General features: G+C 46.2%; 1 protein-coding gene across 1 annotated transcript in view; it reads left to right on the top strand.

Moving 5' to 3' along the window:
- Nucleotides 1-3166: 3166 nt before the first annotated feature.
- Nucleotides 3167-14389, top strand: part of LOC143955562 (uncharacterized) — a 28350-nt gene continuing 17127 nt past the window's right edge. The window contains exons 1-6 of the mRNA XM_077465633.1: nucleotides 3167-3328; nucleotides 4584-4693; nucleotides 4821-4955; nucleotides 5046-5169; nucleotides 5286-5383; nucleotides 5862-5997. Of these exons, the coding sequence (XP_077321759.1) occupies nucleotides 4598-4693; nucleotides 4821-4955; nucleotides 5046-5169; nucleotides 5286-5383; nucleotides 5862-5997 (589 nt within the window). The 5' untranslated portion in view covers nucleotides 3167-3328; nucleotides 4584-4597. The remainder of the gene's footprint in view (nucleotides 3329-4583; nucleotides 4694-4820; nucleotides 4956-5045; nucleotides 5170-5285; nucleotides 5384-5861; nucleotides 5998-14389) is intronic.

Below are 14389 nucleotides of genomic sequence, written 5' to 3'. Positions count from 1 at the left end.
CCTACCTAGTCCCACCTCGTTTTCACAAAGCTGACATGTTGCTGAGAAGCACAGTACAGATCACACGAGGGGTGGGCATGCACATAGTAGCCAGAGGTGGCAGTAAAGAGCTTGATGTCAAGAACAGCAGAAGCTGTGGAATTGTTTCTGTAATACAAAGCACGGCTCCCCTCCACCCGTTCTGCCTTCTTCTGGCCTGGACGGCCCCGTGGCCCCTTACAGTTGTGACGACTGTAACCCCCTGATGGCGGACCTGCTCCAGGGTAAAGTTTAGTATCTTCCCAGTCATGTGACTCCAGTCCTCCTCCCTCCTCATTTGATCTATACAGGTTTCCTGTAGCTCAATAATTGATAACCGAGAACTATCTGGACTGTACTGTACTTGTTGTTCAATATTAGGATGGGGGTGTATGGGTGATAATATGAGGGTTTCTAATATGGAAGAACTCCGTGATTGGATATTAACAAAAAAAGCCGCAAGGACATCATCTATATAACCCCTACCACTCCCAGCAAGCCTCAATTTTTTACTTAAAAAAAAAAAAATTTCCTTAGTTGAAGGAAGTCTTCTCTTTTCTCTAAGTGAAGCATACCATTTTTCCTGTTCCTTTTTCTCAAGCTTCTTCTAGAAACGTTATAGCTGCCCTATAGCCGTCGCATCTCCCTATTACAGCTTTCCAGATCAGTTGACTCCTCGGATAAGCCTTGGGGGACCATACCCAGACCCTGCATGGAAGAAGAGCAGAACCAACCCGCCTATAATGTTGCTTTTGGGAAGTGGATCCTGAACTTGGCAAGTGGGCCCTAAACTTGGCAAGTGGAGCTTTGCATTTAGTTAGTTGCATGGTTCAATGATCATGGTCCATCCGTGGGTGGAGCCCTGTCAATGAAGACCCCTTAGGGGGTATGTTTACTTATAGAGCAAAGCAGAGATTGGAGTACAGCACACGTAGAGCAGGGACCACAGCAGATTGGTCTCAGAGGCAGAGGGGACTATCCCTCTGCCTCTGAGAGGTCAAATCAGAAAGAGAGGTTTTTCTGCTAAAATCCCTCAGAAGCTTAAAGACCCAATCTGAGATCAATGTCGCCCCTGCCCCCAACTTCTATTTCACCCCCTCTATTTGATCACTGAAACAAAAAAATCCGAATCTAAATGACCATTTTTACTTACCTTAACCCACGAACACATGAAACGGCATCCCCAAGTCTTGCCCTTCATCTGTTTTCCTCCGGCTTGGATCCTTCTTCAGATGTCCACATCAATGCTTGCATGACATCGACACTTCCTATTGGATATCCAACAGCGGGATTCTCCCAGGATCCGGAAGAGGACCGCATCTTCACAGTGGGATGGTAGGGGATGACAATCTCAGGCTGCATTTGCATTCCCTTGAATCCAGGACTGACCACAGCAGGGACCTGGAAGGGATTGCCTCCCTTCTTCTGGAGGACCTCTTGGCCTCTGTGGACATCAGGGATGCTATCTTACACATCCCAAGTTTCCCACTCATCAACACTATCTGCAGTTTGCTGTGGGCACACAATATTACCGATTTGTTGCACTGTCCATAGCACCTTGGGTCTTCACTAAGATGCTTTCCCATATCATAGACCTGTTTTGATCTTGGGGTATGCACATTATAAGATACCTAGACGATCTCTTGTTAAAGGACTTATCTAGAACGTAACCCAATGGTAACTCACTAAACTTGATTAAGATCCTTGTTTGGTGGTCAAGGCACGGGGAAATGGCTTATTTTGAGAAGGTAAAACCAACTGTTGCCTTTATCACAGCCTGCAATACCACTGGAGGAAGACTTCAGCCAAATCTAGCTGGCTGGCCACGCAAAGACAGATACAAATTTTTCCTACAATCTGGTATCTCTACAATTAACTGGGCAAAACATGTTCGAGAGGGTTCTCCCATGGGTAGGAGACCAAGATGAATCCATTTTTTACTAGGAGGAGTTCACTATATGCCAAGGCAGTGGATGAGCACTATTTATTTGTCGTCATTGGACCTGAAGGGTGTCGTTCCACTATCCACCAGAGTGTATCTCCCAGCAGGTCCCAGAAATTAGTCTTCTCCCGATTTTGGCTGTTAGGAGGGTATTTAGCGCCACCTCAGGAGTCCCATTGCCTCAGAGCTTTTTTCCCCAGTGTGCCCATTTGCTTTGTTCTGTTGCTACCGTGTTCCCGTATTGTGTCCCTGTACTGTGTCTTGTACTGTATCCTGTACATTGTTCTGTACCATGTCTTGTAGTGACGTAGAGATTAATAGGAGGAACCACAGAGCTCTGTGGAGGACCAGAAGATCGGCACTCCCCAGTCGTGCCAGTTCCTGAAGAAGACTTTAGCAGGCATCGGAGCTCCGTTCTGAGAGGTAAAAATTCACCTTTTATAGGGAAAACTTTTTTTTGAGTTTGACTTTTGGTCAAACTTTTCCTTTTATATATTAGTGTCTTCACTTCAAAACGTGAAATCTGATGAAATACTGAGAGTGATACAAACACTTTGGGCAGATAAATAGTACATTCTTGTTATCTGTGTGTACATCAGACTAAAAGTCTGGACATTTAAAGGACAAAGAGGTACACAGCAATTTAATTTGTAATAATGGAGAGTGATGGGAGCAATGATAAAGTAATATCTTATTTCTGATTCTGCTGCCAGGTCCAGCAATGGCTTCTCTCTACTTCCTCCCGACTCGCCTCTCACCCGGAACTTCCTATCTGTACCTGACATCACTTCCTGTCTTCCATAGAGACTTCCTGTCTGAGTAGAAGTGATAGCGCCACCCTGTGGAGGTCAGAGGAACTGCAGGAACTACATCTCGAAGTGTGAACATGGCCTTGTGCTGTGTGTGTATGTACTGCATATCCTTATAGATGTAAACATGTCAACTCGCCCGAGAAACTAGGCAGACTCTTGGTTTTGAGGGTTCTCTTCTGAATATCCCCACGGTTGAGGCAAATCTCTGGGACTTTCTGTCTGGGTAGAAGTAAGAACGGCACCTTGTGGGGGTCAGAAAACCTGGAGCCCCCCGAGAAAGGTCTTGTGAGAACACAGCCTTGTGCTGTGTATGTACTGTATATCCTTATAGATGGGGTACATATATACACACACACACAGCACAAGGCCGTGTTCACACTACAAGATGTTTCATGAGGCTGCAGTTCCTCTGAGCGCCACAAGGTGGTGATCTCGCCTATACCCAGAAAGGAAGTCTCTATGGAAGACACGAAGCGATGTCATGTACAGACAGGAAGTTCCAGGTGAGGCGGGAGGAAGTAGAAAGGAGACTTTGTTGGAAGTGGCAGCAGAGGAGGTAATAACAAATTATTTTCTATTTACACCCAGTAACCCCCCCCCTGTTATGTCCGTCCTCTTCCTCCATAGTCACTGTGACGTCTTTATTCTCCAGCAGATGATGATACACACATATATAGTGTGGAAAGGTTATTTTTCCCTTTGTTGTTTTTTGTTATTTTTGTTATCAAAGCTACTAAAATAAAGACATACCTATTCAAATTTTCATCTAAATAAACCTCCCATCTTCCGCACCAAATAAAAGTCGTATAATATGTTAGTATAGACTGATGAGGTGAGAAGATCATTGGTGGATTAGGTAACACATCTCCAAAGTGAAGACAATGTTCCTGGCCCCGTGATTGACCCTCACCCATCACCCGCAACAGCAGGAGGACTTTGATTGGCCGAAGCCTCTGGTTTGCTGCTCTTTATTGGTATTGTTGCCCAAGTCTTACTCCGTTAGGTATGTTTTCAGAATAAACAACCCTTTTTGAATCGGCTCCTTCGGGGGTGTGATCAGTAAACTAAAATCTAATCGGCAAAGTCTCCAGAGTACACAGATGTCACTTAAATATGGTTTCTGTATTGTAGAAACTTTTCAGTTTAGAAGATGTGGGATGCACCTACCCTGTTTCCCTGAAAATAAGACCTAGCGTGACTGTCGGTGATGGCTGCAATATAAGCCCTAGTTAAGGTCCTTGTAGGTCTTATTTTCGGGGGAAACACCATTGGTTTGCACAGGAGACCCGTAGAGGGCCCTCAAAACCCCGCCTCTCAGTCTCCCTTCATTCAGAGTCAGTGCACACTATGACATCACACCGACTCAAAACTGGCATCACAGCTGCTCCTCCCAATGCTCTTCCATCCAGAGTCAGTACATCCTATGACATCACACTGACCTCACAGCTCCCCCTCCCAATGTCCCTCCCATACAGAGTCAGCACATCCTATGACATCACACTGACCTCACAGCAATGCTTGAAAGCAAAATTCTTCCAGAAGGTAGAAGAAAGATCCTATTTTTTGCTCCTTGCCTGCAGATCTATTGCTAATCAAAACACATCCAACATAGAAAATGTAAATTGTGATCTAGGAGGTCAAAAAATCATAAATACCAAACGGTCCAGATTAAATATGTTCCCACTAGAGGGGAGAGGCAAAGTTCTTAAATAATGCAGACCTTCATATTACCTCCTGATGTCCTCATATTATTATTGTACAACCAACAAAAATCCAGATGATTCTCTGTTATCAATTATATCTGTCTTCAGGGAAACTTTCATAGATGACGGCAAGAATGAGGATGGAGAAGGACCGGAGTCACATGACTGAGAAGATACTAAACTTCACCCTGGAGATCATCTACCTGCTGACCGGAGAGGTGAGGAGGATTCTGGGAGGTCACATGACATCACTCTTATCTCTATTAATAAAACACAGACCTGACCGGAGAGGTGAGGAGGATTCAGGGAATCTAACATGATGTTCCTATTGGTTCCCCAATACAGAGATTTCCTCTGGTGAAGTCCGGTGATCATATGACCATCACAGTGCCTCCATGTGACTCCCTAAAACCTGAGAGACACAACATGGAGAAGATTCTAGAAGTCACCAAGAAGATGATGGAGCTGCTGACAGGAGAGGTGAGGAGGATTCTGGGAATTCTGGGACATTATCCAGTAACAGACAAGGGATGTGTCTGGATGGTGACTGTATCATTGTGTGTGTGTCAGGTTCCTATAAGGTGTCAGGATGTCACTGTCTATTTCTCCATGGAGGAGTGGGAGTATTTAGAAGGACACAAGGATCTCTACAAGGACGTCATGATGGCCAATCAGCCGCCCCTCACATCACCGGGTAAGAGGAGACTTTATTGTAAAGGAGAGAGCAGTACGGAGGCTCCACCTAGATCCCCCATCATCTGATAAACACATAGAAACAATGTATTCAGTCAGTGTGTGTGTTTCCTACAGATGGATCCAGTAATGGGAACCCACCAGAGAGATGTCCCCGTCCTCTGTATTCCCGGGATTCCACACAGGAAGGTCACCCCATCCCCCACCATCATCAGGTAGGTGAGGAAACAATCATGAATAGTTATGATTCATATACAAGAATGTTTGTTACAATGAGTGGAGTTTTTTTTTTTTTGTTTTTTTTTTACATATTCAGAGGGGAAACCTGAGGCATTATAATATTGTTGTTAAAGAAGAGAATAAAGAGGAGGATGAGGCCTATGGTGTGATAAAGGAGCTTTCCAGAAGACACAAGGATCTTTACAACGGCGTTTTGATGGAGCCACCTAATACCAGGCACCCACCAGAGAGATGTCCTCATCATCTGTATTCCCGGGATTCCACACAGGAAGGTCACACCATCCCCCACCATCATCAGGTAGGTGGAGTTGAGGGTCGGGAACATAAAGTGATTGAACACTCTGACATGTGGAGATGATGTGTGGACTCTACAAGATGATATTTTCTATGTGATCTCACATCATAAATACTTCTATGTTACAGATGTTATTTTCTGCCATTCTGTTGGTTTAGGGTGAAGATCTGATGAAGATGAAAGTTGAGGATGAAGTAGAAGAGACGTATGTGAGGGATGATCAGCAATATACGGAGGAGGCTGGAATGACGAGGACATTCATAGAGGAGGACACTCCTACAGAGATCAGCACAGGTGACCCATCATATATTCTTCTCTTATCTCTGCTCTGTTACTGCTCACTGATTGGCCCAGAGTAGGGCGGGAGCTGAGTGATATCAGCCAATAATAGGTTGATAATGGTCCCCTCCCTGTACTGATACCCTATTTGTGGTTCAGCTGGCAGTATTAGGTTGTGGGTCACTCCTAGTTACAGTAGCACATATATGATAACACAGATTGAGACTTTCTTAGTTTGTTTCTTTTTGTCAAGTAGACTTATAGCTAAATGTTACCATAAAACTCTGTTAACAATGCTGCATATCCCCAGAAGCCTAGGCCTATGGTCACTTGTTCTATGGTAAAAGGTCTGCAAGTCTGAACTTTGACCCTCTTGTCTATCAGAGATCACATGACCCAGTGCCTAGGCTTGTGGTTGTGTGAAGAGCATGGACCTCCCAGTCCCCATTGGTTCCTGCTCTTCTGACAAGGCTGTGTAAATGTAGAAGTGATCTGGGAGGACCAAAGAACCTTTGACTGAAGAGGGGGGAAAAGTCCCGGCTGGTTGGGACCTCCACAGAGAACATCTCCTCACTCATATCTACCTGATCCAGATGGGATCTTGATGGAAGTGAACTAACGCTCTCATATCTATTGATGATGTTTTTATATTTTTCCAGGACACGCCATGGAGAAACCCTCAAAGGATCGTCTCACTTTATCTCCAGGTTGGAAAATGGAAGATGAGGACATCACAGGAGATTGTGGAGGAGAAAAGACAATGATCTCCACTATGGATGGTGGACTTCACAGTGTGGATAGACCATGGAATCCCTCCGACTCTGAGCAACCTCGTACTGTGAGGGATGGGGCCAGGATTCAGGGGACATTTCCCTGTCCTGAATGTGGGGAAAGTTTTGGCTCACAACTAAATCTTTTTGTGCATCAGAGATCTCACATTGAGGAAAAGCTTCATTCCTGCTCTGAGTGCGGGAAATGCTATCCACATAAATCAGAACTTTCTATACATCAAAGATCTCACACGGGGGAGAAGCCGTATTCCTGCCCTGAGTGCGGGAAATGTTGTCCAAGAAAGTCAGATCTTGCTAGACATCAAAGATCCCACACAGGGGAGCGGCCATATTCCTGTCCTGAGTGCGGAAAATGTTTTCCGTCAAAATCAGATCTTGCTAGACATCAACGATCTCACACGGGTGAGAAGCCATATTCCTGCCCTGAGTGTGGGAAATGTTTTTCACAGAAACCTGTACTTACCAGACATCTTAGTTTGCACACAGGGGGGAAATCTTATTGCTGCTCTGAGTGCGGGAAATGTTTTTCATGGAAGTCTTGTCTTACCAGACATCAGAGAACCCACACAACCCTTGAGGTGTATTAATGACCTGAGTGTGGGAAATGTCTTCTATATGGATGGATCATATGTTGCTGTACATCAGAGATCTCACACTGGGAAGAAGCTCACCTTGATATACATCTTAGAAAACACGTGGCTGAGAGCTCCTTTTGATCTTTATCATGGAAGAAACACTTTATAAGGAAATCAGAGATCACTAAAGACTTCAAAGTTCTGTCTGTCTTCCTCTGCTAGGAGGGAGAAGGAGGGGGTGTCACTGCTGGTTGGGTCCCTCTAGGAGAGAGAAGGAGGGGGTGTCACTGCTGGTTGGGTCCCTCTAGGAGAGAGAAGGAGGGGGTGTCACTGCCGGTTGGGTCCCTCTAGAAGAGAGAAGGAGGAGGTGTCACTGCTGGTTGGGTCCCTCTAGGAGAGAGAAGGAGGGGGTATCACTGCTGGTTGGGTCCCTCTAGGAGAGAGAAGGAGGGGGTGTCACTGCTGGTTGGGTCCCTCTAGAAGAGAGAAGGAGGAGGTGTCACTGCTGGTTGGGTCCCTCTAGGAGAGAGAAGGAGGGGGTGTCACTGCCGGTTGGGTCCCTCTAGGAGAGAGAAGGAGGAGGTGTCACTGCTGGTTGGGTCCCTCTAGGAGAGAGAAGGAGGGGGTGTCACTGCCGGTTGGGTCCCTCTAGAAGAGAGAAGGAGGAGGTGTCACTGCTGGTTGGGTTCCTCTAGGAGAGAGAAGGAGGGGGTGTCACTGCCGGTTGGGTCCCTCTAGGAGAGAGAAGGAGGGGGTGTCACTGCCGGTTGGGTCCCTCTAGGAGAGAGAAGGAGGGGGTGTCACTGCCGGTTGGGTCCCTCTAGAAGAGAGAAGGAGGAGGTGTCACTGCTGGTTGGGTCCCTCTAGGAGAGAGAAGGAGGAGGTGTCACTGCTGGTTGGGTCCCTGTAGGAGAGAGAAGGAGGGGGTGTCACTGCCGGTTGGGTCCCTCTAGGAGAGAGAAGGAGGGGGTGTCACTGCCGGTTGGGTCCCTCTAGGAGAGAGAAGGAGGGGGTGTCACTGTTGGTTGGGTCCCTCTAGGAGAGAGAAGGAGGGGATGTCACTGCCGGTTGGGTCCCTCTAGGAGAGAGGAGGAGGGGGTGTCACTGCTGGTTGGGTCCCTCTAGGAGAGAGAAGGAGGGGGTGTCACTGCCGGTTGGGTCCCTCTAGGAGAGAGAAGGAGGGGGTGTCATGGCTGGTTGGGTCCCTCTAGAAGAGAGAAGGAGGAGGTGTCACTGCTGGTTGGGTCCCTCTAGGAGAGAGAAGGAAGGGGTGTCACAGCTGGTTGGGTCCCTCTAGAAGAGAGAAGGAGGAGGTGTCACTGCTGGTTGGGTCCCTCTAGGAGAGAGAAGGAGGGGGTGTCACTGCTGGTTGTGTCCCTCTAGGAGAGAGAAGGAGGGGGTGTCACTGTTGGTTGGGTCCCTCTAGGAGAGAGAAGGAGGGGGTGTCACTGCCGGTTGGGTCCCTCTAGGAGAGAGAAGGAGGGGGTGTCACTGCTGGTTGGGTCCCTCTAGGAGAGAGAAGGAGGGGGTGTCACTGCCGGTTGGGTCCCTCTAGGAGAGAGAAGGAGGGGGTGTCACTGCCGGTTGGGTCCCTCTAGGAGAGAGAAGGAGGGGGTGTCACTGCCGGTTGGGTCCCTCTAGGAGAGAGAAGGAGGGGGTGTCACTGCCGGTTGGGTCCCTCTAGGAGAGAGAAGGAGGGGGTGTCACTGCCGGTTGGTTCCCTCTAGAAGTGTAGTCTGATCTCCCCTGATCATCAGCAGAAGTTTCAAAGGAAGACATCATGGTGAGAGAGGAGCTAGATATTGCTTTTGTACAGAAAAAATGGGGAGATCAGACTACACAACAGGACTTACAATTTCAGTGCAGCAGTTATCAGTCTCACATTTTCATATGTAAAATTTTATATTTACCTGAAAACAATTCAAATATATTAACATATTTAAGAAAATTAAGATTAAAGGTTTGTCTTCAGAAATGTTTTCCTTTTATTCCTTTTTCTAAGGCCGCGTACACACGCGGGGACTGTTCGCTCAACTTTGTCCGCTGAACAGTGTTTCGGCGGACAGTCCGCTCGTGTGTGGGCTTTCAGCGGACAGTTTCAGCGGACAGTTTCAGCGGACAGTTTCAGCGGACAGTTTCAGCGGACAGTTTCAGCGGACAGTTTCAGCGGACAGTCTGCTGAACAAAGTTTTTCGGAAATTCCGAAAAACTGTCCGCTGAAACTTTGTTTCAGCGAACAGTCCCCTCGTGTGTAGGCTTGTTCGTCAAACTAAGTTCCGCGCATGCTCAGAAAGGATTTACACGCCGAAGTTTGCATTGCAGTGTATAGGACGTCGTATTTTTCATCCCGTCGTACGTGCCGTTCACGTCATCGCGCACGGTTTCAGCGGACTGTTCGTTCGTCGTGTGTGGGCAAGTCCGTCCATGCTAATTTTGAGCGGACTGTCCGCTGAAACTGTTTGACGGACAAAGTTGAGCGAACAGTCCCCGCGTGCCTAACACTACAAGTAAGGTCCATCCTGTAGGTTTTAGTATTGATCTTGTGTCTTAGTAGTTTGGTTTTACCGGCTTTTACTTGTTGGAACAGCCGACTCTCCCCCTTCTCATAAATCTTAGTTCATAGACCCGTCTATCATTCTACCCATAATTCCTCCTCCGCACCATCACCACCTCCAACCACAAGATCATCTTTCTTGGTATTCCTAGATTGGGTTCTGGAGTTTTGAGACTTTGAAAAGTTTTCAGATGGAAGTTGTCTCCAACCCAGTGTCCAGGGCTTACTGAAGACCAGAAGGCTGTGTGTGCGCAGGTTCACACAACCCTATATAACAAAGGCTTGGTAATACTTCAGGGCTCCAACCAGAAGGGAGGTGTGTCTCATCTGAAGACAGGTATGTGTTCCTGTTTGGAGATAGAGGTGATCTACTTGAGAGACAGCACTCCATGTTCGTGAGATTCCAGGCCCATTGGACTAAGAGAGTTGGGACTGTTGAAAGAGCCTGTTCGATTTTGAGTGCAGGAAGGTGGTTTTTCAACTGGGTTTCGGTATTTCCGGATAGTGTTTTCCAGAGTTTTGAAATTTCGAAGAGCTTTCAGAGGGAAGAAGTCTCCAACCCAATGTTCAGGTCTTACTGGAGACCATAAGCCTGTGAGTGCAGGTGCACTCAGCCCATATAATGAAGGACCTGGCCATAGTGCAGGGTTCCTGTTAGAGATGAGCCGAACACCCCCCCCCCCCCCGGTTCGGTTCGCACCAGAACCTTCGAACTGACCGAAAATTTGTACGAACTTTAGAACCCTATTAAAGTCTATGGGACTCGAACGTTCGAAATCAAAAGTGCTAATTTTAAAGGCTAATATGTAAGATATGTAACAGACAACACCAGCGATAAGGGGTATCTTCAGGTGTATACTGTGCTGGAGGCACACAACACCCACTAATTCCTGCAGATGCCTGTATTAGAGAACACTGGCAATAAAGGGTAGATACAGGTGTATACTGTGCTGGAGGCACACAACACCCACTAATTCCTGCAGATGCCTGTATTAGAGAACATCGGCAATAAAGGGTAGATACAGGTGTATACTGTGCTGGAGGCACACAACACCCACTAATTCCTGCAGATGCCTGTATTAGAGAACACCAGCAATAAAGGGTAGATACAGGTGTATACTGCGCTGGAGGCACACAACACCCACTAACTCCTGCAGATGCCTGTATTAGAGAACACCAGCAATAAAGGGTAGATACAGGTGTATACTGTGCTGGAGGCACACAACACCCACTAACTCCTGCAGATGCCTGTATTAGAGAACAACAGCATAAAGGGTAGATACAGGTGTATACTGTGCTGGAGGCACACAACACCCACTAACTCCTGCAGATGCCTGTATTAGAGAACACCAGCAATAAAGGGTAGATACAGGTGTTTTCTGTGCTGTGCTGGAGGCACACAACACCCACTAACTCCTGCAGATGCCTGTATTAGAGAACACCAGCAAAAAAGGGTAGATACAGGTGTATACTGTGCTGGAGGCACACAACACCCACTAACTGCTGCAGATGCCTGAGAAAAGAACACACTGTCCCTGCTTATCTTGCTCTTTCCCTGCACGCCGGAACACACTACACAAGGCCGCCACGCTGGCGGTCTTATATAGTATGGGGCATGTACTAAACCCTGAGCTATAATTGGCCGCAGGCATCCTGTTAAAATTTCCAAATTTTTCATTCTCCGAAAATTCGGAAATTCAAAATTTCAGAAATTGGAAAATTCGAAATGAGGAAATTTGAAAATTCAAAATTTCAGAAATTGGAAAATTCGAAATGAGGAAATTTGAAAATTCGGAATTTCGGAAATTTGAAAATTCGGAATTTTGGAAATTTGAAAATTCGGAATTTCGGAAATTTGAAAATTCGGAATTTCGGAAATTAGAGAATTCAGAAATCTGAAAATAAGAATCAAATTTCAAAAGAATGAAAATACGAAAACTCGAAAACCTGAAATAACTAATAACTATTAAATTATAGGTATCGGAATTTCCTTTCAAATTTGGCTGTTAGTGAACGTAACGAGTATGACTTTATCTGAATTTACGAATTTCCTGAAAAAAATGAATGCCGTATCTAAAAGAATGTAATGTAATGATCTAATAATAATAATAATAATAAGGTTTTATTATTATTATTTATTATTAATTTGTCCCATTCCATTTTTTTAGATGCAGTATTTGTTATTTCAGATAATTTGTAACATTATTTATTATTCGTTGCACTCTGAAACAATCAAATTTGAAAGGAAATTCCAATCCCCATCATTTAATAGTTAGTGATTATTAGTTGGTTATTATTTTGAATTTTACAGATTTTTCTTTCTTATTTTCGTATTTTTTAATTTTCGAATTCGAAGATTTGGAAATTAGAATTTTTGAATTTCCGAAAAAAGCTAAAAAATGTATGAAACGAAAACGAACACATTTTATGTCAGTGCGCACCTCTAGTCTATAGAATCTGTTGTGTCCTCACCTTAAACATCTCACTCCTCCCACACCTGACTAGTTATCCACCGTTTACATCTTGGAGATCAGGAGCCATTTCCATCGTTTCCTCTCTGCTGGGGTTCTTTGTATCCATGTGCCAGAGGTGGTACATGCGGAAGGAGTAGATCTCCCCCTTTTCTTGTGTACTGACCTACAGAACCGATCCACCTTGAAGTCCCACTTCCACATATTAGTCCTTGTTGTCTCTGCTGCCCCTTCAGGATCTCTCTCCTCACATACCTGGCTATTCCACCACCACCACATCCTAGGGATCAGGAGCAATTTCTCTCTGTTGGGGTCCTTTGCCAAAGTGCCCCAGAGCTGGAACATGCTGAAAGCGTGAAGGTGATTCGCCATTCTTTCTAAACTGGCATACAGAACCCTACCTCAATTTCCCTTGCTGCTCTGCTGCAGTAAAGGTGGACAGCTTCCGATTGTAACATCTGGTAGGGGCAGTGAAGGGGAGTGACCCACGTCATCCGTTCCACCACTACCTGAGCCTTCTTTGGATGAATGGGGGGGGATCACAGGGCTTCCTGACCACGCTGCTATCTCCAGTCCTGACCTTTGGCTTGCTTGACCTTGCTATTCCTGCCTGTTTGCCCTGTGATGCCCCCCTTCTTTGGATGAATGGGGGGCATCACAGGGCTTGCAAAGCCACATGGTGTCACGTACATTGCAGATGAGCCTGATGTGCAGAGGGAGGCCTCTCTTAACCACTTCCCGACCAGCGCACGACGATGTACGTCGACAGCATGGCACGGGCAGGCATATTGGCGTACCGGTACGTCCAATATTCAATGCCGCCCTGCCATCGGACCCCCATGAGTCCGGTCGCGGGACCCGCGGATTCGATCGCCGCGGGCATCCCCGCGATCGTCTCACGGAGCGGTCGATTTGGAGGAAATGCCGTGTAAACATCATTTCTCCATTCTGCCTAGCAACTAGTGACGCTGATCTCTGCTCCATGTGATTGGATCAGTGTTCACTAAATGAAAGCCCAGCCCTCCCACAGTTAGTAACACACCCCTAGGAACACTTAACCCCTACACTGCCACCCACTGGTTAACCCCTTCACTGCCACTGTCATTTACACAGGAATCACTGCATTTATATAGCAGTGATTGCTGTATAAATGACAATGGTCCCAAAAATGTGTCAAAAATGTCCGATGGGTCCCCCACAATGTCGCAGTCACAATAAAAATCGCTGATCGCCGCCATTACTAGTAAAAAAAAAAATAATAAAAAATTATTAATAAAAATGCTATAAAACTATCCCTATTTTGTAAACGCTATAACTTTTGCGCAAACCAATCAATAATCGCTTATTGCGATTTTTTTTTACCAAAAATATGTAGAAGAATACGTATCGGCCTAAACTGAGGGAAAAAAATGTTTTTTTATATATTTTTGGGGGATATTTATTATAATACGTTTTTTTCAAAATTGTCGCTCTATTTTTGTTTATAGCGCAAAAAATAAAAACCGCAGAGGGTGATCAAATACCACCAAAAGAAAGATCTATTTGTGGGAAAAAAAGGACGTCAATTTTGTTTGGGAGCCACGTCGCACGACCGCGCAATTGTCAGTTAAAGCGACGCAGTGCCGAATTGCAAAAAGTGGTCTGGTCTTTGACCAGCAAAATGGTCCGGTCTGCAAGGGGTTAAAGCCCGGGCTCAGGGACCACTGGTTGCGTTGCGGCGGTGGCCGCGAGAGCACGGTGAGCTAAGAATGCCTGCAAGGTTCTCTTGCTGGAAGTGGTAGCAGCTGACGAAGAGCAGGACCAGGCTGGATCGCTAAGCAGCAGATGATAGCAGGAACAGCAGACACAGGTGTGCTGCGGATGCAGGACAGCAGGCTGGAGCGGAGTCAGACAAGCCAGGTTATACACAGAGGGTCAGTCAGCATAAACAGCAGGCAGAGAGTGGTCAGAGTTCAGGCCGGGTTTGGCAACAGAGAATCAGGCAGGAATAGCAAGGTCAAGCAAGCCAAAGGTCAG

This window comes from Lithobates pipiens, unplaced genomic scaffold, assembly GCF_037356315.1.
Source record: "Lithobates pipiens isolate NorthernLeopardFrog02 unplaced genomic scaffold, aLitPip1_a1.2 Scaffold_35, whole genome shotgun sequence".
Lineage (NCBI taxonomy): Eukaryota > Metazoa > Chordata > Amphibia > Anura > Ranidae > Lithobates > Lithobates pipiens.
The sequence above is the reverse complement of the archived record's forward strand: the minus strand, read 5'-3'. Positions and strand labels throughout refer to the sequence as shown.